Here is a 23098-nt window from a genome sequence, read left to right as displayed (position 1 = left end):
CTCGGTCACAAAGCTCACCAAACCTGTCATGCTGTCTTGGGCCTACCCACCTCATAGGGGTGTTGCAATGATAAAGGGGAATCTCTCCATGCCCTGAGCTTTCTTAGGGAAGGAGCAAGGTATATAGCCAGCTCTGCATGACTCAAACACCCCTGACATTCTAGAACGAGTGGTTGGGTCCAGTTAACAGTATTTCCCAGGAAATGTTAGGATACCATTTCTGTAGGAGTAAGATGGCCGCCAAACAGGCGCCAGCATGTGCCATGGCGGTGGGGGGGGGCAAAGGTTGGAAGTAGGGTTGGGCAATATCAGCTTTTCAACGTCGCTATGTATCGCCAGCCAAACACCATGATATAATAATAATAATAATAATAATAATAATAATAATAATAATAATAATTCATTATACCCCGCCCATCTGGCTGGGTTTCCCCAGCCACTCTGGGCGGCTTCCTACAGAATATTAAAATACAATAGTCTATTAAACATTAAAAGCTTCCCTAAACAGGGCTGCCTGTTTACTGTTAGTGACACATCGCAATGTGGAAAATCGGAGGGAAGAACAAGCTGCAGTGGTGGTTTCACGCTGAAGCCTTGCGGGCCAGGACCAACGCAGCTTGTTCCTCCCTCTGCATGGTGGGTGCTGGCAGTGGAGGGACCCAGTTTCACTTGCAATATACCACTGGGTGAAGGCGCCATTGCGCTCTACCCCTCAAACCAGTCCTGGGCAATGTATCACAACATTGCCCAGGGCTACTCACTAGGTTAGTCTTAGGCGAGCTTTTCTTCCAAATAATTCACCTCTGAGCTATTCATTCATTCGATCTCTTGCCCTTCACTATAAGGGTCCCAGGACGAGCGGAAACAGCAAAGGCAGCACAATGTAAAAACAAAATGAAAACATCCAGCCATACACAACAACAACTGGGCTGTGGTGATGAGAGACACCCAACCATGTAACACACCCTGTTATCAAAGGAAATGTTCTGGTTAACTGAAGAAAAGTGCTGGAATCGCAAACACAAATCCTAAGCAGCAGTCTCATCTTCATAACAACAACAATATTGATATGCCACTTAATGCCAAAATAGGCTTCTAAGCCGTATGTGAAGTGCAAACAGCAGATACACAAGCATGGAAGTAGGAACATTCATAATTAAAATGCATTCCTAATTAAAATACGCAATAAGACAGTCCTGATTAAAAACAAAACAGCAATTAAAACAGGAGGCTCAGATTGAGAGATCAAGGGAGTGCCAGGGTAAACAGGTATCTATCCAAAAGCCAGCTGAATGCCAATACGGATGGAGCCTTTCGTACGCAGAGACAGACCCCTGGCCCTTCTAGTCTGCTGTTACTAGTCTATTCTTAGGGGACGTGGTGGTGCTGTGGTTTAAACCACTGAACCTCTTCGGCTTGCCAATCAGATGGTCGGCAGTTCGAATCCCTGTGACGAGGTGAGTTCCCGTTGCTTGGTCCCAGCTCCTGCCACCCTAGCAGTTCGAAAGCACGTCAAAGTGCAAGTAGATAAATAGGTACCGCTGTGGTGGGAAGGTAAACGGCATTTCTGTGCGCTCTGGCTTCCTTCACGGAGTCCCGTTGCACCAGAAGCGGTTTAGTCATGCTGGCCACATGACCCGGAAAGCTGTCTGTGGACAAATGCCAACTCCCTTGGCCTGAAAAGCAAGATGAGCGCTGCACCTCATAGTTGGATTTGACTGAACTTAACCATCCAGGGGTCCTTTACCTATAGTCTATTCTTAAAAAGCAGAGACATCACCTTGCCGACAAAGGTCCATATAGTTAAAGCTATGGTTTTCCCAGTAGCGATATATGGAAGTGAGAGCTGGACCATAAAGAAGGCTGATCGCTGAAGAATTGATGCTTTTGAATTATGGTGCTGGAGGAGACTCTTGAGAGTCTCATGAACTGCAAGAAGAGCAAACCTCTCCATTCTTAAGGAAATCAGCCCTGAGTGCCCACTGGAAGGACAGATCCTGAAGCTGAGCCTCCAATACTTTGGCCACCTCATGAGAAGAGAAGACTCCCTGGAAAAGACCCTGATGTTGGGAAAGATGGAGGGCACAAGGAGAAGGGGACGACAGAGGATGAGATGGTTGGATAGTGTTCTCAAAGCTACCAGCATGAGTTTGACCAAACTGCGGGAGGCAGTGGAAGACAGGAGTGACTGGCGTGCTCTGGTCCATGGGGTCACGAAGAGTCGGACACGACTAAACAACAATAGTCAATTCTATATCAATGGCCTACTGTTTGAGGTGCTTGGGATCAACCTATAACCTTCTGCAGGCCAAAGCATTGTCCTTCAAACCCTCCCCCCTTATCTTGTGATCCTTTAGGCAGCATTGATAAATGTGAGTTTAATGACATTGCTGTGGGACACTCTGAACCCAAGGGATAATGGTGGGCTATGAATATAACAGAGACACTTGCATGTGTGTGTGCACACACACACTTTGACTACCACTAAGAAGCAGCTGTCACCCCACAGAAAGGGGATGATGGGGGTACCTATTACCCCAGGCTTCCCCAAAGACGGGGGGGGGGGGATGTGTCCATTGCCCCATTCCTGACTGCGCAGAAAATGAAGCTAGGAATCTAGTTAAGGGTTGCATCCCCCTCCGCCCTTCTATTGGAGTGTGTGTGTGTGTGTGTGTGTGTGTGTGTGTGTGTGCGCGCGCGTGTGTGTGTGTTAAGTAGGTCCCAGATCAAAGGTTCTAAGGTTCCACCAGCTCCCGACTTCCTGGGAGGTTTCAAACAGTCTTCCAAAGGCCAATCAATAGCGCCAGAGGACAATAATAGATTCCACTCAAGCACCAAGCTGATTAGGTAATTGCTTCCAAAAGGAAGCCAATCAGCAAATCAATGCCCTGCGTTTGGGACTGGCCGCTGGGCTGTTGTTGTTGCTCATTGCACAAATCAGTCACGAGCTGAGCACTGAACAGCCCAACATCTGGAACTCTTCAGCATTCTTTAGAGCGCACACACACAAAACCAAGGCGTACATTTTGACATGCACAAGGCTTGCGGAAATATGGTTCCAAGTACACAGATGCTGCCAGACGACATCTCTGGGGCGGAGCAGAAATATCCATAGGTCAAGGGGGCACCACTTCAGTGGCCTCCAGAGCTCTTTGCTGCAATTTATGCAAACGACCCAAATCAGCAACAGTTCCATCCATTTCGCAGATTGCAAAGACCCAGGCGGTGTTAGCGCAGAGTCTGAGGCCAGGCACGGAATGTTAACGTGAGTCGCTCCAGTTTGGTTTGCAAAGTTCAGAGCATGAGGGGCCTGATCTTTGCAAATCCCAGTACAAACTGACCTGATCCACAGTCCAGATTGGAATGCTGCTAACCTTTGGATTTTGCACGTCTCCGACTTTTGCAGCACATACCGGCATGTTACCCAAATGTGTGTTTTAGGATCAAATCTGTTTAGAAAGGTGTGTTTTCAGCGAAAATATTTAAATACACTCCCCCCCCCCCGCGCAGATTTTCCATACTGACATTTGCAAACTGTTGCAGAAATGGAGTGGACCTATACATGGATTGATACAAACCCGAAACAGACTGACCCATCCATTCCTGTGTGTTATGCATGCCTCCAAATCCCATCAATTGAATTTTCTACCACCTACCTAGGGACACGGGTGGCATTGTGGGTTAAACCACACAGCCTAGGACTTGCCGATCAGAAGGTCAGCGGTTCAAATCCCCACGACAGGGTGAGCTCCCGTTGTTCGGTCCCTGCTCCTGCCAATCTAGCAGTTCGAAAGCACGTCAAAATGCAAGTAGATAAATAGGTACCGCTCCGGCGGGAAGGTAAACGGCGTTTCCGTGCGCTGCTCTGGTTCGCCAGAAGTGGCTTAGTCATGCTGTATGCCGGCTCCCTTGGCCAGTAAAGCGAGATGAGCGCCGCAACCCCAGAGACGGTCACGACTGGACCTAATGGTCAGGGGTCCCTTTACCACCTACCCTGGATTTCAGAGTTTCCTCGTTTTCTTTCCAAAGTGGTCCAATGATTCAGAAATCCTCAATTGTTCAATTCCCAAATGGTATACAAAGCACGGGGGGGGGGGCAAGAACGCCCCACGCACAGCTTTCAGTTCCACATCTTCTCTAGTTTTCTATATTAGGGGTGAGTGGACTATGGGCTTTTGGGATCTAGTGGAAACCTGTGATCCATCAACAAGAGTGTGCAGAGGAGGGCAACCAAGATGATACAAGAGTGTGGAAACCAAGCCTTATGAGGAGCGGTTGAAGGAGCTGGGAATGTTTCGCCTAGGAAAAAGCAGACTGAGAGGAGATAGCTGACAATGGCTATCCCATCTCAAGGGTTGTCCCATGGAAGATGGAAGATGGAGCAAAGTAAGCTCTGTGAGTTTGTGGAAATGGCAAAATTGACGGCAATCATTAGAGGCCATTCAAATCAGGGAATAATTAAAGAGTGGGATGGAGTGAAGGAATACATGGAAAAAATATGGTTCTGGAACTGGAATATTAATAATGTGTAAAACGTGCAGGGGTAAGCAAGGAAATAATAAAAGAGTCAATTGAATAATTATTAAATTACAACAACACAACAAGATGGAAGAAGTAAAATAAAAAAAAATTGAGATCACACATGGGTGAAGGGGAGTGGGGGGTATAGGGGAATTTATAAAAAATTCTAATATAATATTTCTAGTTGTGTTGCATTTATATACAGCAAAAGGAAGTCTATAGCAATTAGGTATATTTTAATTTAGTCAACTATGCAATAGGCTTATGTTACAAAACGAATATGGATTTTGAATTTGATGTTTGTAATTCTTTTTTGGTTTTGGAATAAAAAAAGCAAAACTCACTTCCACAATCATAAAAAAGGAAGATGGAGCAAGCTTGTTTTCTCCTGCCCTGGAGGGGAAGACTCGAACCAATGGATTCAAGCTACAAGATAGGAGATTCTGATTAAAACATCAGGAAAAGCTAAGAGCTGTTTGACAGTGGGAAGGTCTCCCTCGGGAGGTTGTGGACTCTTCACTGGAGGTTTTCAAGCAGAGCTTGGGTGGCCATCTGTCATGGGTGCTTTAGCTGAGATACCTCCATTGCAGGGGGTTGGACTAGATGACCCTAGAGGTCCCTTCCAACTCTACCGTTCTATGGTTCCGTACACCTTCTCTGGCAAGCGTCACAGGCAGCGGCTGGGTGGAGACACCTCCCTTCTCTGTGTGATAATGGCGGCGGTGGTGCTTTTTTTTTTTTCAGTGCTACCTCAGGTTAAGAACTTAATTCATTCTGGAGGTCCATTCTTAACCTGAAACTGTTCTTAACCTGAGGTACCACTTTAGCTAATGGGGCCTCCCGCTGCCGCCACGCAATTACTGTTCTCATCCTGAGGTAAAGTTCTTAACCCGAGGTACTATTTCTGGGTTAGCGGAGTCTATAACCTGAAGCATCTGTAACCTGAAGCGTCTGTAACCCGAGGTACCACTCTATTTGGAATTTATCTACTCCCCTTCTGCACACCGCCTACCTTTTTTAATAAAAATAAAAATATTTCAATAAAAAGCCTCCCTCCCTGGCAGGTGCGATTCCAGCCTGGCCTTCTGCCATTATTAATAAGGGGAAATAGGGATATAGTGCAGGTGACAAACACAAACCACCAGCCACCAGAGGGAAAAGCAGGACTCATATGGCAGGACTCTAATTGGCCCATTCTGGACGGAAGCATCCTAGGCAACCGCCTGGTCAGGTGTAGTGGCTGATGTGAGCTGCGATAAGCCAGCTCCCCACCTATTTATAAAACCAACTTATAAAAATGAGGGTCTGTGTGTTTGCATATGCACTCTCACTCTCTCTCTCTCTTTTTATATAGATCGTGGAAGCGTGCAAGAAAACCGTTGAAACATATGTAATTGATTTGCAATTGAATTGCTATTTGATGTAATTAATTTGTATTTGAATTGGTATTGCTATTTGGTGTGAATATAATATGGCGCATACGGGTTGAGAACTTAATTCATTCCGGAGGTCCGTTCTTAACCTGAAACTGTTCTTAACCTGAGGTACCACTTTAGCTAATGGGGCCTCCTGCTGCTGCTGCGCCGCCAGAGCACGATTTCTGTTCTCATCCTGAAGCAAAGTTCTTAACCCGAGGTACTATTTCTGGGTTAGCGGAGTCTGTAACCTGAAGCGTTTTTAACCTGAAGCGTCTGTAACCCGAGGTACCACTGTATTGGATTTTTGTAATTGAAAATGAATAATAATAATAATAATAATAATAATAATTTATTATTTGTACCCCGCCCATCTGGCTGGGTTTCCCCAGCCACTCTGGGCGGCTTCCAACAAAGATAAAAAAAACACTAAAATGTCACATATTAAAAACTTCCCTGAACAGGGCTGCCTTCAGATGTCTTCTGAATGTCAGGTAGTTGTTTATCGCTTTGACATCTGATGGGAGGGCGTTCCACAGGACGGGCGCCACTACCGAGAAGGCCCTCTGCCTGGTTCCCTGTAACTTGACCTCTCGTAGTGAGGGAACCGCCAGAAGGCCCTCGGAGCTGGACCTCAGTGTCCGGGCAGAACGATGGGGGTGGAGACGCTCCTTCAGGTATACTGGACCAAGGCCGTTTAGGGCTTTAAAGGTCAGCACCAACACTTTGAATTGTGCTCGGAAACTTACTGGGAGCCAATGTAGGTCTTTCAAGACCGGTGTTATATGGTCTCGGCGGCCGCACCCAGTCACCAGTCTAGCTGCCGCATTCTGGATTAGTTGTAGTTTCCGGGTCACCTTCAAAGGTAGCCCCACGTAGAGCGCATTGCAGTAGTCCAAGCGGGAGATAACCAGAGCATGTACCACTCTGGCGAGACAGTCCGCAGGCAGATAGGGTCTCAGCCTACGTACCAGATGGAGCTGGTAAACAGCTGCCCTGGATACAGATTTGACCTGTGCCTCCATGGACAGCTGTGAGTCCAAAATGACTCCCAGGCTGCGCACCTGGTCCTTCAGGGGCACAGTTACCCCATTCAGGACCAGGGAATCCTCCACACCTGCCCGCCTCCTGTCCCCCAAAAACAGTACTTCTGTCTTGTCGGGATTCAACCTCAATCTGTTAGCCGCCATCCATCCTCCAACCGCCTCCAGGCACTCACACAGGACCTTCACCGCCTTCACTGGTTCTGATTTAAAAGAGAGGTAGAGCTTTGTATCATCCGCATACTGATGAACACCCAGCCCAAACCTCCTGATGATCTCTCCCAGTGGCTGCATGTAAATGTTGAAAAGCATGGGGGAGAGGACAGAGCCCTGAGGCACCCCACAAGTGAGGGCCCAGGGGTCTGAACACTCATCCCCCACCACCACTTTCTGAACACGGCCCAGGAGGAAGGAGCGGAACCACTGTATGACAGTGCCCCCAGCTCCCAGCCCCTCAAGACGGTTCAGAAGGATGTTATGGTCGATGGTATCAAACGCCGCTGAGAGATCCAGCAGAACTAGGAAACAGCTCTCACCTTTGTCCCTAGCCCGCCGGAGATCATCAACCAGTGCGACCAAGGCAGTTTCAGTCCCATGATGAGGCCTGAATCCCGACTGGAAGGGATCCAAATGGTCCGCTTCTTCCAGGCGTGCCTGGAGTTGTTCAGCAGTATTTTAACCAGTATTTTAACCAGTATTTTAAAAAACAAACAAACAAGCAACCATATTTTTAAAGAACCCAGAACAAATGAACAACACGGAAACAAATCAATTCTCTAAAAACAGAAGCACCATCAACAGGCGGACAAAGCTACCAATGGCTACTACTAGCCACAATGACTATGTTTCACCTCTATTTCTCACGCCCCGGTAAAGGTCACTTTCAGTGCCGCTAAACAGGGTGGTTTGACTTCACCCCCCAGAGCAGGGGTAGGCAACCTAAGCCCCGTGGGCCGGATGCAGCCCAATCGCCTTCTAAATCCGGCCCGCGGACGGTCCGGGAATCAGCCTGTTTTTACATGAGTAGAATGTGTCCTTTTATTTAAAATGCATCTCTGGGTTATTTGTGGGGCATAGGAATTTGTTCTCTCTTTTTTTCCAAAATATAGTCCGCCCCCCCCCCCCCAAGGTCTGAGGGACGGTGGACCGGCCCCCTGCTGAAAAAGGTTGCTGCCCGCTGCCCCACAGGCACACTCCATTGCTTCTCGAGACAGACGGGCGCCAACAACCTCCACTGCCAAAGAACAGCATGAATGTGAATGCCCGTTGCGGAGATTGGCAAAGCAGGGAAGAGAAACTGGCTTGCAGGCTTCCAAGGGGGGCACCCGGTTTGCCGCTAAGAGAACAGGCTGCTGGACCAGAAGGGCTCGCCTTACATTCTCCCTCAAGGTGTCTTAACATTTTTATTCACAGATGGCCTCCCTTCGCCCACCCTCTCCCAAAAACGTAGCTGGTCGCTTTCCTCCCATTGCAGAAGTCCCATCATCTAGAGCAGCCATTCTCAACCTGTGGGTCCCCAGAGCTCAGGGATGATGGGAGTTGTAGTCCAACAACATCTGGGGACTCACGGGTTGAGAACCGCTGATCTAGAGAGTCTGGTAATCCTTGCTTACAGATCTGCTCGGTTCCATGGTGAACTGTTTTCCAAAACAGAAGCACAACATGCGTTCTCCGAAAAGAAGAAAGAGAAGGTTCTTTTTTATTGTATGTGGTGGTCTTGTAGTAAGGTGAAAGCTTACTGGGGAATGATATATAATGAATTGAAAAGGATGTTTAAAATACCGTATTTTTTCGTGTGTAAGATGCCCTTGTGTATAACACCCCCCTATTTGGGGGGACTCAAAATTAAGAAAATGCACTGTGAACTTCTTTGACGATCCCTCGTAGCCGAGTAAGATTGTCTTCCATAAACACGGTTTTAACAATTAGTTTGTGGGTGACTGTAGAGGCCAGTTCTGGATCCACACGTCCTTCCACAACGGGGACATTGGTTTCTGAGCGGGAGTTGATCACGGTGTGGATTTGCCAAGCGTGCCTTCCTCTTAGCACATTTCTCCCTTGCGTCCTGAGTTCGAGTGTCTTCAAAGCCCACGACACCTTTGGTAAAGGCTGTTCTCCCATGTATAAGACCACCCCTTATTTTAAACTTCAAAAATTTAGGAAAAAATGTAGTCTTATACATGGAAAAACACAATAACTTTCATTAAAAAAATCAAAAGCCTTCCTTTTGGGAATTATAGGGACAGAACAACCTAAACTGTATAGAAATTTATTCATGCATGCTACTACAGCAGCAAGAATGTTACTTGCCCAAAAATGGAAAAAAGAAGAAGTCCCAGCTGTTTTCCAAAACAGAAGCACAACATGGTGCTCTCCCAAAAGGGATTTCCATTTCTGCACTAAAAAATAAAAAATAAATAGCTGGCTTGACAGGGATTAAGCTGATGTCACACATATTTCTTCAAGGCAGTGACACCCTGCCTCATCTGCCTGAACTCCACCTACTCATCATGTCCCAATTCCTGCCCCACTTCATGGCGACCCAACATGGCAACCCAACTATATTCAGTGGTACCTCGGGTTAAGAACTTAATTTGTTCCGGAGGTCCGTTCTTAACCTGAAGCTGTTCTTAACCTGAGGTACCACTTTAGCTAATGGGACCTCCCGCTGCCGCCGCCGCACAATTTCTGTTCTCATCCTGAGGTAAAGTTCTTAACCCGAGGTACTATTTCTGGTTTAGCGGAGTCTGTAACCTGAAGCGTCTGTAACCCGAGGTACCACTGTATTTACTTAAGTGGAGAAGATGCTACAATCCTACATACACTCAGCGGAACTTGCCTCTGAGTAAGCATGCACAGGTTTTCATGTAATTACGGTATTTATTGGAGCACTTCTGTCCTACCTTTCTAAGGCAGAAGGAAATTCAAGGAGGCTTTCGAATGGGGATGTCATAAATAATAACCTCCCTTTCTGATGTTCAGCGGTGAGTGTCATAGCCATCCATGCACAAGAGGTAGCAGCAAGAGGTACTATTCTGTTCTGCTTTTATTCATATGCAAACCACGTGCAATATGAAGAGCAGGATACAAATGCTTTGAAAGAACCAATAAATAAAACCCACGGTTTGCAAATGTAACCCCCCTGCAAAAAAGGGGGGGAAGGAGTTGTGGGGAACATAAGCTACAGAATATCAATTGATGGTTTGGCGGGTGGGGGACAGAAAATCGGGAGGAAACGAAGAAGTGAACAGAGCATTCTGTGAGGGGCCACTCTAAACTGCAACGTTTTGTTACAGGTCCTGCTTGTAGAAGTAATAATAGTAGCATTTTTTAAAAAAACAACAACAACCAACTACTACAGTCATACCTCTGGTTGCGAACATGATCCGTGCGGGAGGCATGTTCGCAACTCGCAGCATTCATAGCCTGAAGCACTGTATTTTCGCACGTGTGTGACACGATTCAGTGCTTCTGTGCATGCGCGTGACGTCATTTTGCGCTTCTGCGCATTCGTGAGCACCGAAACCCAGAAGTAACTCATTCCAGTACTTTTGGTTTCGGCACGGTCTGCAACCCAAAAACGCGCAACCCGCAGTATTCGTAACCCGAGGTATGACTGTATTATTAAAGGTAAAGGGACCCCTGACCATTAGGTCCAGTCGTGACCGACTCTGGGGTTGCGACGCTCATCTTGCTTTACTGGCCGAGGGAGCCGGCGTACAGCTTCCAGGTCATGTGGCCAGCATGGCTAAGCCGCTTCTGGCGAACCAGAGCAGCGCACGGAAACGCCATTTACCTTCCCACCGGAGCGGTACCTATTTATCTACTTGCACTTTGAGGTGCTTTCGAACTGCTAGGTTGGCAGGAGCAGGGACTGAGCAACAGGAGCTCACCCCATCGCGGGGATTCGAACCGCTGACCTTCTGATCGGCAAGCCCTAGGCTCTGTGGTTTAACCCACAGAGCCACCCACAGAGCCACCCGACTGTATTATTACCAGTAGACAGATCCCTGTCCCCAAGGAACTTACCATCTAAAACAGGCAATGTGGAAGGCAACAAAGTAGGGAGTGGCGAACCTCAGGGCCAGGGGCCAAGTGGACCTTCAGGCTTTCCATCTGGCCCCCAGCACTTTCCTCAAGGCATCATGCCCCTCACCAGCCCTACCTACACTTTCTTCTCCAGTCCTTCTGCCTGGCTGCTATGTGGCCTTCAATCCCGAGAGTGACCTTTACTTGCCTGAATGGGTGCATGTGTGTGTGTGCGTCAAAACATTTTACCTGTGTGGCTGGAATGTAGCTTATAGTAGGAATGGAAGAAGAGCCAGTGTCCTCTCCACAAAACTGCCTCTAGCACCACCAATTCCTAGCATGGAAAACCCAGGTTTCCCTAGTTGAAATTCGGGGCAACAGAAGCGTGAAGAAGGAGGAACAACAACAAGGAACCCCAATTTGCCCTTAAAAATAAAATGTTGTATCCAACCCTACTCAGAGTGCTCTAATTTAACTTCATGAGTACAACTGAAGTTATTGATTTCAGTGGTTCTAACTCTGAGTAGAAGCTGGCTGGATACTACCCATATTCTCTCTCACCAAATGGCAAAGTTCTGTCCATAACATTCAGTTGCACATAATAATAATAACAATAATTTATTATTTATACCCCGCCCATCTGTCTGGGTTTCCCCAGCCACTCTGGGCGGCTTCCAACCGAATATTAAAAATTGTTCTCTGTTCAGTTGGGGAATCTTTCTTTTGTCAGCACCAACACTTTGAATCGTGCTCGGAAACGTACTGGGAGTCAATGCAGATCTCTCAGGTGTTATGTGGTCCCGGCGGCCGTTCCCAGTCACCAGTCTAGCTGCTGCATTCTGGATTAACTGCAGTTTCCGGGTCACCTTCAAAGGTAGCCTCATGTAGGGTGCATTGCAGTAGTCCAAGCGGGAGATAAGCAGAGCATGCACCACTCTGGCGAGACAGTCTGCGGGCAGATAGGGTCTCAGCCTGCGTACCAGATGCCCTGGACACAGAATTAACCTGCGCCTCCATGGACAGCTGTGAGTCCAAAATGACTCCCAGGCTGCACACCTGGTCCTTCAGGGGCACAGTTACCACATTCAGGACCAGGGAGTCCCCCACACCCGTCCACCCCCTGTCCCCCCAAAACAGTACTTCTGTCTTGTCAGGATTCAACCTCAATCTGTTAGCCACCATCCATCCTCCAACCACCTCCAGACACTCATACAGGACCTTCACCGCCTTCACTGGTTCTGATTTGAAAGAGAGGTAGAGCTAACTATGACAGGAATCTGTAGGGAATCTGTAGTCAGGTTGCGCAAGAACAGAATTTGGTGCACGAATCTGCCACGAAAAGCCTCATCTGTCTCAGTTTCTTTTTTCCTTAAGAAAAAGCTTCTTCCCTTTGATCAGAGCAGGCTCTACATTTGAGGGAACACTTGATAAAGTACCCCACAAGCATGCACCCCATTGTGTCACCAAAAACCCCCTGGAGGAACTAGAGAGGTGTACCCCAATAAGCACTGGCGTCCCCCAGGTCTAGGATCAGTTTCTTGCTTGCCTTTGGATGAAGGATAGAAGGGGAAATGCGAGAATGAAACAAGCATGGGTTGCTCCAGCCACCTTGGCTTCTGGCCCCTCCCACTACTGGCATGCGGCCCCTGGAAGGTCACCCAAAAAGGAATGCATCCCTCTGGCTGGAAAAACATAGCTCGGTCTTCAGAGCATGAGACTCTTGATCTCAGGGTCTTGGGTTCAAATCCTACGTTGGGCAAAAGGTTCATGCATTGCAGGGGGGGGGACCAGACAACGCTCATAGTCCCTTCCAGCCCTACAATTCTATGCTTCTAACCCCTGCTATGTTGTATTATTGCTTTGGCATTCCACAGCCCTGTTTGGTCCTCCCAAGTTTTCCATCCTTCTTAATTTCGGCCCCTTCCCGTGAACCCCGTTGCACAGATGGTGGTTATGGACCAGAGGCCGGTTTGCTGTTAATCTCAAGAGATTGGAGATGGGAGGAAGCAGACTCTGAGCAAGCCGGCCTCCCGATCTTAACACAACCCTTATCTCGGACGGCTCATTCCGGTCAAAATGCAGCAACAAACAGCGCTTCCTTTGTTGCTAGGGTTGTTTTGGCCAAGTAGCGGTTCTCAACAGGAAAGGGGGAGGGGGGGGAACCCCCTGCCTCACCCAGAAATCCCCTCATATATATACACACAGAGCGAGACACTTTCCTCCTCACGGGCTGGGACAGCAAAGTCGCCAGCCGAGGTCAGCGAGGGTCACTAATGGAGGCCAGTCTTGCAGCTGGGGGCGTTTAGCCAAAGGAAACCAGGACCCCACAGGGGAAGGCCTTGCAAGCCAAGGGGAGCAGCCAGGATGCGCTAAGGCGGAAAAAATGCAACACATGTTTCTGTTTAAATTCATGTCGGAGGGATAAAGGGGGGAGAAAAGACAAGAGAGAGGCAGAGGGAAAGGAAAACAATGGGATTTGCAAGCAGCAGAGATACCCAGAAGGTGGTCTCGAGGGCCTCCGCCTTCTCCTCCGCCACCACACACACAAACCCCACAAGCAAAAGCAAAACGAACTCTCCAGGCTCCTTGGGGCAACTGCTCTAGGGGAATATTTGTGTAGCAGACACAGGAAATAGTTTTCTCCTTTGCAAAAGGGATACTCTCTTTCCTGTGGGCAAGCAACCAGAAAGCAGGCCTTTGGGGTTGCTGGGACACTCTTCCAGCAGAGATTCAGGCATTAAGCTTTCAGGTATCCCTCAAGGAGGTTTCCACGCTGTGCCTGCACAGTTATTTGGACCATTGTTGAGAAGCAAGTCCAGTCCCTTTGATGATTCCTCCGTAGTGCTTTTGATGACATCTGTGATGTTTGCAGGAAGCTGCCAAGCCTGGCTCAATCCACCTGGGTCTTCTGTTACGAAGGGAGTGGCTCACCAGAGTTTCAAACAGGGAGTCTTTTCCCTGCCCTATCAGGAGATTCTGGAAGCCAAGCACTGACGCCTTCTGGCTGCAAAGCAGTTGCTCTGCACTCATCTACGCCTTTCCAGTAGTTTTCTGTTGTCCCAAAGAGTAGCATCCAAACCGAAAAGTCAAATGACAGCTCCAACTAAACGCTGGGAAGAACATTCTGATGGCAAGAGCAGTCTCTCCTTCACTGGAGATACTTAAACAGAGTTTGGATGGCATAGAAATAAATTGAGCGGGACCACATTCACACCGCATATTTAAAACACTACGATACCACTTTAAACTATCATGGCTTCCTCCAAAGAATTATGGGAGCTGTACTCTGTCAAGAAGGGATGTGGGTGGCGCTGTGGGTTAAACCACAGGGCCTAGGACTTGCCGATCAGAAGGTTGGCAGTTCGAATCCCCGCTACGGGGTGAGCTCCCGTTGCTCGGTCCCTGCTCCTGCCAACCTAGCAGTTTGAAAGCACATCAAAGTGGAAGTAGATAAATAGGTACCACTCTGGTGGGAAGGTAAACGGCGTTTCCGTGCACTGCTCTGGTTCGCCAGAAGCGGCTTAGTCATGCTGGCCACATGACTCGGAAGCTGTACACCTCAGCCAATAAAGCGAGATGAGCGCCGCAACCCCAGAGTCGGTCACGACTGGACCTAATGGTCAGGGGTCCCTTTACCTTTACTTTGTCAAGGGAGCTGAGAGTTGCAAGAAGACCTCTGTTCCCCTCACAGAGCCACAATTCCCAAAGTGGTTTAACAGTCCAATCCCTCTTCCCAGGGAACTCTGGGAATTGCAGCTCCGGGTGAGGAATAGGGTTCTCCAAGCAACCCGGAGCATCCTTCATAAACTACAGCTCCCAGGATTCTTTGGGAGTAGCCACGATTCTTAAGGCAGAGCTGTAAATGTATAGATGTGGGCAAGCTGAATCTGTCAAGATTCTCTCCTGCCACACAGCAGCCGTGCCGTTCTCGGTGTTTGTTAACTCTACACACAAAAAGCAGCAGGGCGGCGGCATGTCGATCAAAAATTAAGCAGGTTTCATGTTACAGTTCCTGAAAAATAATACAATATGCTTGAGAGGCTGTGTGTCACAGTGATTCGAGTGCCAGACTAGGCCCAGGGATATTCCAGGGTCAAATCACTGCTCATTTTGGAAGCTCCCTGATGTCATTGAGCCATTAACACACCCAAGAGGTTTGGTGCTAAAATCAGAGGTGGGAGAAGCTACGCTCCTTGCATTGAGCTCCCTGGAAGAAAGGCAGGATAAAAATGTAGCTACTGTTCTAGCAAGAGCAATAAATCTGGTGTAAAATAAACTGGCATTCTGTTTTGATGCAAGAAAAGCCAAACTGAAAGAACCACCAAACCTATGTTTACTCAGACATACGTTGAATGACAAACCTAGACAGCATCTTAAAAAGCAGAGACATCACCTTGCCAACAAAGGTCCGTATAGTTAAAGCTGTGGTTTTCCCAATAGTGATGTATGGAAGTGAGAACTGGACCATAAAGAAGGCTGATTGCCGAAGAATTGATGCTTTTGAATTATGGTGTTGGAGGAGACTCTTGAGAGTCCCATGGACTGCAAGAAGAGCAAACCTCTCCATTCTGAAGGAAATCAGCCCTGAGTGCTCACTGGAAGGACAGATCATGAAGCTGAGGCTCCAATACTTTGGCCACCTCATGAGAAGAGAAGACCCTCTGGAAAAGACCCTGATGTTGGGAAAGATGGAGGGCACAAGGAGAAGGGGACGACAGAGGATGAGATGGTTGGACAGTGTTCTCGAAGCTACCAGCATGAGTTTGACCAAACTGCGAGAGGCAGTGGAAGAAAGGAGTGCCTGGCGTGCTCTGGTCCACGGGGTCACGAAGAGGCGGACATGACTAAACCACAACAACATGTTGAATAGAACTTATTCCCCACATTACCTGTGGGCAGGGGCTGGACTGGACTCCAAATTTGGTTGCTGGCGCGACTGGGAGTCCTAAGAGCCAAATGCCCAAGGTGATGTGCTACTCCAAAGGGTCGGCAGGATAGATGTTCAGGCCCCCTCCCTCTCTTTTCCCTGATGCGGTAAAACAAGACGGAAAGAGCAGGGGGTCTTCAATCTCAGTCCCGCCTTGCTGACCAAATGAAATACGATCGTACCTTGGTTTGCAAACGCCTTGGTACTCAGACGTTTTGGCTTCCGAACGCCACAAACCTGGAAGTGAGTGCTCCGGTTTGCAAACGTTCTTTGGAACATGAACGTCTGATGTGGCTTCCGATTGGCTGCAGAAGCTTCCTGCAGCCAATCAGAAGCTGCATCTTGGTTTCTGAACATTTTGGAAGTCAAACAGACCTCCGGAACGCATTCCGTTCAACTTTCGAGGTACCACTATACTGCAGTCACTTTTCCCCAGCCCCCCCCCCTCCCTGGGCAACCCATCCCACCCCCTGCTTTCCTCAAGAAAAGGAAATGTGGGGCAGCTAGTCAGCTGGGCTCTGTTGCCCCTTCAAGAACCTGCACCAAATGCAGCATGGAGATTCCGCATGGAGATTTTGTTCAAAAAAGGTTGGCATTGGCTAGAGGAACAGACATAGGAAATGGTCTTGTTGTTGTTTAGACATTTAGTCGTGTCCAACTCTTCGTGACCCCCTGGACCAGAGCACGCCAGTTGGAGGCCAATGCCATCTGCAGGGCCACAGGCTCCACATCCCTGCTCTACCCTTTCCACACAGCTACCAGACAACACCCACTCCTTCCTCCCAAATGTGAAGCTGTGGGGTGACAGCGCTACACAATGGCCAGAAGGATCCCAGCCCACCTTCCAAGTTGGGAAGAAGGCCCTTCTCCCGTCACGCTCGCCAGAGGTCAGCGGCAGACTCACCAGGGTGAGCAGAACTGCAGAAGGCTTGGACGGAGGGCAAATTCGGGTGGGCAAAAAAATCCGGCAAGAAAAAAGATTGTCTTAAGTGGGGGCCGTGAAAGAGCTCACTTTCGCTTCCTGTGCACATCCCCTGTCGAAACCTCCAAGCCCACAGAGATTCCCGGCACGAGCCAGCTGGAATGACTTGTCCCTGAGGTGGACTCTACATTCTCCGTCTCAGCGTGTGACACACACACACACACCCAAGTTTATCAAGAAGCAGTTTTGCTAACCAACAGCCAAGCAGCTCAAAGCCAGTCTCCCTGGACGCACATATCAACACGCCCTTTCCCCAACAGGAATCATAAAGCACAGAAGCAACCAGAGAACGAACAGCAAAAATGCAACACAGAGCGAGAAAAACCAGGAAAGGGTCTCTGGGCGGAATATAAGCCTTGTCAAGAAAAGAAATATGTATTCGCCACTTCCTTAAAGAACACGTTTCAGCAGCGGTTCCTTCCCTCCCCATTTTGCCTCCTGACCTGCTAATTCATTATTTTGTTTCTCTGCTGTCTAAGACCAGAACCGGAGCTGGCCGTGCCATACCTGCGCCCCAATTCCTTCCTCTCTCCAAAGAAAAGGCTGATCCCGATCCAGCGGATTCCTTTTATTGGTTTGATTTGGTTCTGGCCAGGAGGAAGGGAAAGGAATTGATGATGTGGGAACACAAGTAATAAACTCGGGACTTTCTGCACTCCTCCTCTGCCTCTTGAACTCTTGAGTACAGTCAACTCCACAGCTGGCCTCGAGAACTGTCCCACCCATTGCCAAAAAAACTGTTTAAAAATCTTGGGAAGCCTAGGGAGGAAACCCTCAAGAGCAAAGTTGGCAGGCTTTAATTGTATATCCACAAATGAACACACAGAGGCACCTCTAGCTAGGGATGTTTTCTGCCCAACCCACCTGTCAGGGCTTCACCCGAGTCCAGACTCAACTCCGTAAATTGGTTTCAAAGACACAATTGAGCCCAAACCAAGTTATGTATTTGCTTACGGCATTTGTCTCTTGCTTTTCCTCCAAGGAGCTCAAGGCAATGTACCGTATTTTTTGCTCCATAAGACTCACCTGACCATAAGGTAAAGGTACCCCTGCCCGTACGGGCCAGTCTTGCCAGACTCTGGGGTTGTGCGCCCATCTCACTCAAGAGGCCGGGGGCCAGCGCTGTCCGCAGACACTTCCGGGTCACGTGGCCAGCGTGACAAAGCTGCATCTGGAGAGCCAGCGCAGCACACGGAACGCCGTTTACCTTCCCGCTAGTAAACGGTCCCTATTTATCTACTTGCACCCAGGGGTGCTTTCGAACTGCTAGGTTGGCAGGCGCTGGGACCGAGCAGCGGGAGCGCACCCCGCTGCGGGGATTCGAACCGCCGACCTTTCGATCGGCAAGCCCTAGGCGCTGAGGCTTTTACCCACAGCGCCACCCGCGTCCCCACCTGACCATAAGACGCGCCTAATTTTTAGAGGAGGAAAACAATAAAAAAAATATTCTGAACGAAACAGTGGATGTATGATTTTTGTGGTTCATGCTGTGGCCACAGACATGCTATGTGATCTGATGATGAATTTGGGGGTGACCCAATGCAAAAATCCTGAGGATCCATGGGCTTTTACCTCCCCCCTCCCAGGCAGCCTCCTTTATCACTAGAGTCCCTTATCTCCCCTCCCGATCGCTTGCTGATCAGCTGCTCAGTGGCTTTGTTTCTTTCTTTTTAAAAAATAATTTTTATTAAGTTTTCCATTTAACAATCCAATCATATCACATTAGATTCCAAATTATATCAATGCATATCATAAAGTCCAAATATTTTGCCAAATTTTAAATTTTTGTTGGGGGTTCCCACGCTTCGAGTTCAGTAAGGGTCCGATCATCTCATATTTCTGCTGCTTTTGGTGTTCACAAGTCCCATCTTCCGATCTTCTTGTTGTTATCGTTTTGCTCAGCGGCTTTGCTTCAACACCCCCTTCCCTCTTTTTTTTTTAAAAAAAGAGCACGAACTGCTTTTTGCCCCTGGGCAATTCAGCTCCAGGGACCACGCATTTGCTCCATAAGACGCACAGACATTTCCCCTTACTTTATAGGAGGAGAAAAGTGTGTCTTATGGAGCGAAAGATACGGTATAATAGTTTTTCCCCTCACCTCTCACTTCAACATCACAACAGCCCTGTAGGGTAGGCTAGGGCTGAGAGAGCGGCTGGCCCAAGGCCATTGAGACAGGTTTCTGACCACATGAGGCAACATCAGCCACAGGATTCCCTATGCTTGCTCTAACCACTACACTGACATGTGAAGCAATTTCTCTTCCCAAACATATTTCACTTGGCTTTCAACCACCTGACGTCCCCACCATCAGGGGATCCTTGGACCTGCACTGTTTTAACACACTAATCCTACACCCTGTAGAATTCTATCAGTTACATTTTATCTGCACAATCGAAATGAATTTCTGGAACCAAATTGCTTTTTCTGTGCAGCCTGAGCGGGGGAAAAAGAGGTCAGAACAGGTCAATAAATATGTGGATTCTCCCTGGATCAAGCGACTTTTCTTCTTTAAATTCTCAAAGTTCTTAACCTAGCTTCAAGGTTGTCATCGGAACTAGCCGGATGCTTAATGAATCACAGTCAGCCCATCACTTGAAAAATAAGACTTCAGAGCCATCTTGCCTAAAAATGGCAGGGAGAAATTCAAGTTTTGGCAACTGAAACATTGGTTTCAGGAGCCATTTGGCGCCAAGGTTATATATCTGAGTTTCTAACAATATTGTCATAATTAACAGGGCAACCTTATAAAAATGGTAAAAGGACCCCTGACCATTAGGTCCAGTTGTGGCCAACTCTGGGGTTGAGACGCTCATCTCGCTTTATTGGCCGAGGGAGCCGGCGCACAGCTTCCGGGTCATGTGGCCAGCATGACTAAGCCGCTTCTGGCGAACCAGAGCAGCGCACGGAAACGCTGTTTACCTTCCCGACGGAGCGGTAGCTATTTATCTACTTGCACTTTGACGTGCTTTCAAACTGCTAGGTTGGCAGGAGCAGGGACTGAGCAACAGGAGCTCACCCCACTGCAAGGATTCGAACCGCCGACCTTCTGATCAGCAAGTCCTAGGCTCTGTGGTTTAACCCACAGCGCCATCTGCGTCCCATACATGCCTTCTAAACAGTAAGCCCCACTGATGCAAGTGGAACTAACCCACAGTCAAGGGCACCACAGGACTTTTTTCCAGGTTGGGAAATGCTAAATTTTTCCAGGGGGCAAAATAAAACACTGAAGGAGGAGGAGGAAGCAATTTTTTCACACAAAAAAAAACAGAAGAGTGTCTATCCATTTTGTCTCATATCACAGGTTCTAAAAAGTCTGGAAACTTTTATTTAAGGAAGCTGAGAGCCGGGGTCACACTTCATCGACAGGACAGGACGGGCACTGCTCCCTTACATGCCCGCCCCCTGTGTACAACCATGCCCCCAGGTAAGTAGGTACAGAATAGCAGCCTTCACTAATAAGCAGAATACAAAAAAGCCCAGTATCCATTTATTATTTGGAAAATCAATTTGACAAGCTACAAACTTTTTACCCGCTGAGATCAATACATTCCTACCGCGCCAAATATTTCAATAAATAACAAGGGGAAAACAAGAGCCCATGAAACCCAAGCGTTCAGCCTCTTTACTCCCAGCTTCAGCAGCCGCTATGATAGAAAGCACCATTAAGGTGAGGAAGCTCGCCCTGGAACCAACAGGACCCCAGAGAGAAAGATTCAGGAAGGAGCGTCAGAAGCGTCATATACCATTGACAGCCAGCTCAGTGCTAGGAAGGGCCAGGGCAGGGCTGTGGCTCAGCGGCAGAGCATCTGCCTTGCAAGCAGAAGGTCCCAGGTTCAATCCCAGACATCTCCAGGTAGGAGATGGGAGAGAGCCCTGCTGGAACCTGGCCACTGCCAGTCGGTGTAAGACGGTAGGGAGCTAGATGGACCAATGGTCGGATGAAATGCAGGGCAGCGTCCTATATTCTTATGTGCCACCTGTTCTGGCCAGCAGGATGTTAGACGGGAGTCTTCCAGGAATTGAACCTGGATGCGGAGCACATTTTCCTTCCACTGAGCCACAGCCTCTCCCCACCAAGCTAGCTCAGAACCTTCAAACCCGGTCTCCACCCAGCTGATGACCTCCAGGGGGTCAGAGGGCACCAGGCTGGCTGGCAAAGACCACTCTCAGCAGAAAATCCAGGGTGCGTTGGCAGTGCATCGCCACAGCCTAACCCAACCTACTGCGTGCGTGTGGCTTTTTTGGAAATCAAGCACCATGCGCAACACCATCTGCCCAGGACTCCACGCTTCTTTCCTTCTCCCCACGACCCCAGAACACAGCGATTTCAGCAACTCTGCAACGCCCCACAACTTTTAAAAAGTCTTCTTGGCAAATGTCGCACTCCTGCAGAAAAGGGAACCCAGGAATCCTGGTCAACAAGAAACTCTCGGTTGTTGTTTTTTAAGTGTCACAAAGTCTGGGGACGAAGGTGGCAGAAGGCCAAAGGAAAACATCTGGAGGAGACTAGCGGGCAAAAGCCAGGACTCCTGGGTTTCACCAAGGCAGCTGAAGCCCCTCTGGAATTCGCCCCATGCCTCCCTCATTAAACAGGTGGATTTGGTTGTGCTGTGCCCTGTCTGGCACTCTTCTCCAACCAGGTACGAACCATACCTGTGTTTTCCCAAAGGACCCCCGTTCCAGCTTCCCCCTTCCCAGTGTGCTTAGACGCCTGCTCCTCCAGGAACCGGCTCCAATCCTCCGTGTGCCGCCACCTGCAGTCCCAGTCCCGGACCAGTAGAAACCAGGACTCTTGGCTCTCGATCTCCACCCACCCACCCAAAAAGGCCACACCCCCACGAGCCTCTCCCACCCAGAGGAGCCTCGGCTCCCCCTTGTTCTGCTGGCCTGACTTGCACACCCATCTCCCAGGAGGTGGTAACCCAAGAACACCAAGTCAGCCCCCACACTCCGACCGCGGGTCCGATTGACCCCACTCCTCCTCCCAAGCCCCCTTGCTCTCTAACCTCCTGCTAGCTGCGCACCCCCAGAGCCCCCAAACTGCCCAAAGGACCCAGGCGTCCCGATTCCCTCCCACCTTGGTCCTAGACCGCCCCTCCAAAAAAGCCAAACAAAATTGGGAATAGTCACCACCACCACCCCTGCTATGACCTATCCTACCAGACCCCGTGGAAGGGGTGGGACCTAGAAGTCCTCCATCCCAGAGACACCTCTTTTGACATCCAGCCTGCTAGATCCCCTTCGCCTGAGGAACCCAGGCGTCCTGGCTCAGCCAGCGCCCCCCCACCCACCCAAAAAGAAACCACCCCGGCCCTCCCGTGCCCCTCTCACCTCTCGCAGGGCGCTTCCATCCACCAGGCGCCTCCTCGCCGGAGAATGTATGGGGTGGGGGGAAGCGGGAGGGCGCCGCCGCCGCTCTCTCGCCTGGGGTGGGGGGCGGGCAGGCAGGCGATCGCAGCCCGCGCGCTTTCCCCGGCGGGAGCGGGGAGCAGGGGAGGCGGAGGAGAGGGGTCCCGGCTGGGCTCCGTCACCCCCGAAAGCGGCCGCGGCTGGGCGGGGGGCGCGGCGCCGACTTCGCCATTGCTAGCGCAGCGCGGGGCTGGGATCTCATTGTCTCGAGGCTGGGGCGGGGAGGGGGCGGGGCTCCGGGACACCCCTCCCCTCCCAAGGGGTTAAAAGCAAGCGCCGACTCCCACCCCCGCCAGTTCTTCCCCACCTTCACGCTGCTGTTGTTTGATCACGGTGGACTCGATCGTCTCCAAAAAGTGTGCAATATTGATAATCGTTAGATAGAGTTAGACTGAGAGGCGGGGGCGGAGTAGGGCGTGGAGAATTCTTTTGTCACACTAGAATCCTTCTTAGAGACCCTTGTGGTTTAATGTGTATATTACCCCTTCCCTTGGAGCCACGCCCTCTTTCCGTGCTTAATGAAGTTTTTACCGCCTGCCTTTCTGCTTAGAAATGGGATCTTATGCGTCCTTTTCGTGGGACGCAGCGAGCCTTCCAGTTGCACAGAACTATTTCATCTTGCAGAATTTATATACCGCTCTGAGCTGCGCAGGCAGGGATTGACACTCCTGTTCGACCCTGTCACCTCATGATCCCCGATTATGTAACAACTAGCTGAGATTTGTAGGTAGGTTGGGGAAAATGCACTCTGCACATGCTTCTATGTGTCTT

The 23098-nt window shown here is 49.3% G+C and overlaps 1 protein-coding gene across 2 annotated transcripts in view; it reads right to left on the bottom strand.

Moving 5' to 3' along the window:
* Nucleotides 1-22553, bottom strand: part of DDAH2 (DDAH family member 2, ADMA-independent) — a 41583-nt gene extending 19030 nt beyond the window's left edge. Inside the window, exon 1 of one of the 2 annotated variants that reach the window (XM_028719845.2) lies at nucleotides 22250-22553. Coding sequence is in view for 1 of the 2 variants with exons in the window: in XM_077922575.1 (XP_077778701.1) it covers nucleotides 17425-17643 (219 nt within the window). In the remaining variant the exon portion in view is untranslated. Of the gene's footprint in view, nucleotides 1-17424; nucleotides 17659-22249 lie in introns of those variants that run through there. The other variant, XM_077922575.1, reaches the window with a different exon arrangement.
* Between the last annotated feature and the right edge of the window lie 545 nt (nucleotides 22554-23098).

The sequence above is a fragment of the Podarcis muralis genome, chromosome 2, assembly GCF_964188315.1.
Source record: "Podarcis muralis chromosome 2, rPodMur119.hap1.1, whole genome shotgun sequence".
NCBI classification, from domain to species: domain Eukaryota; kingdom Metazoa; phylum Chordata; class Lepidosauria; order Squamata; family Lacertidae; genus Podarcis; species Podarcis muralis.
This window is presented reverse-complemented; position numbering and strand designations above follow the sequence as displayed.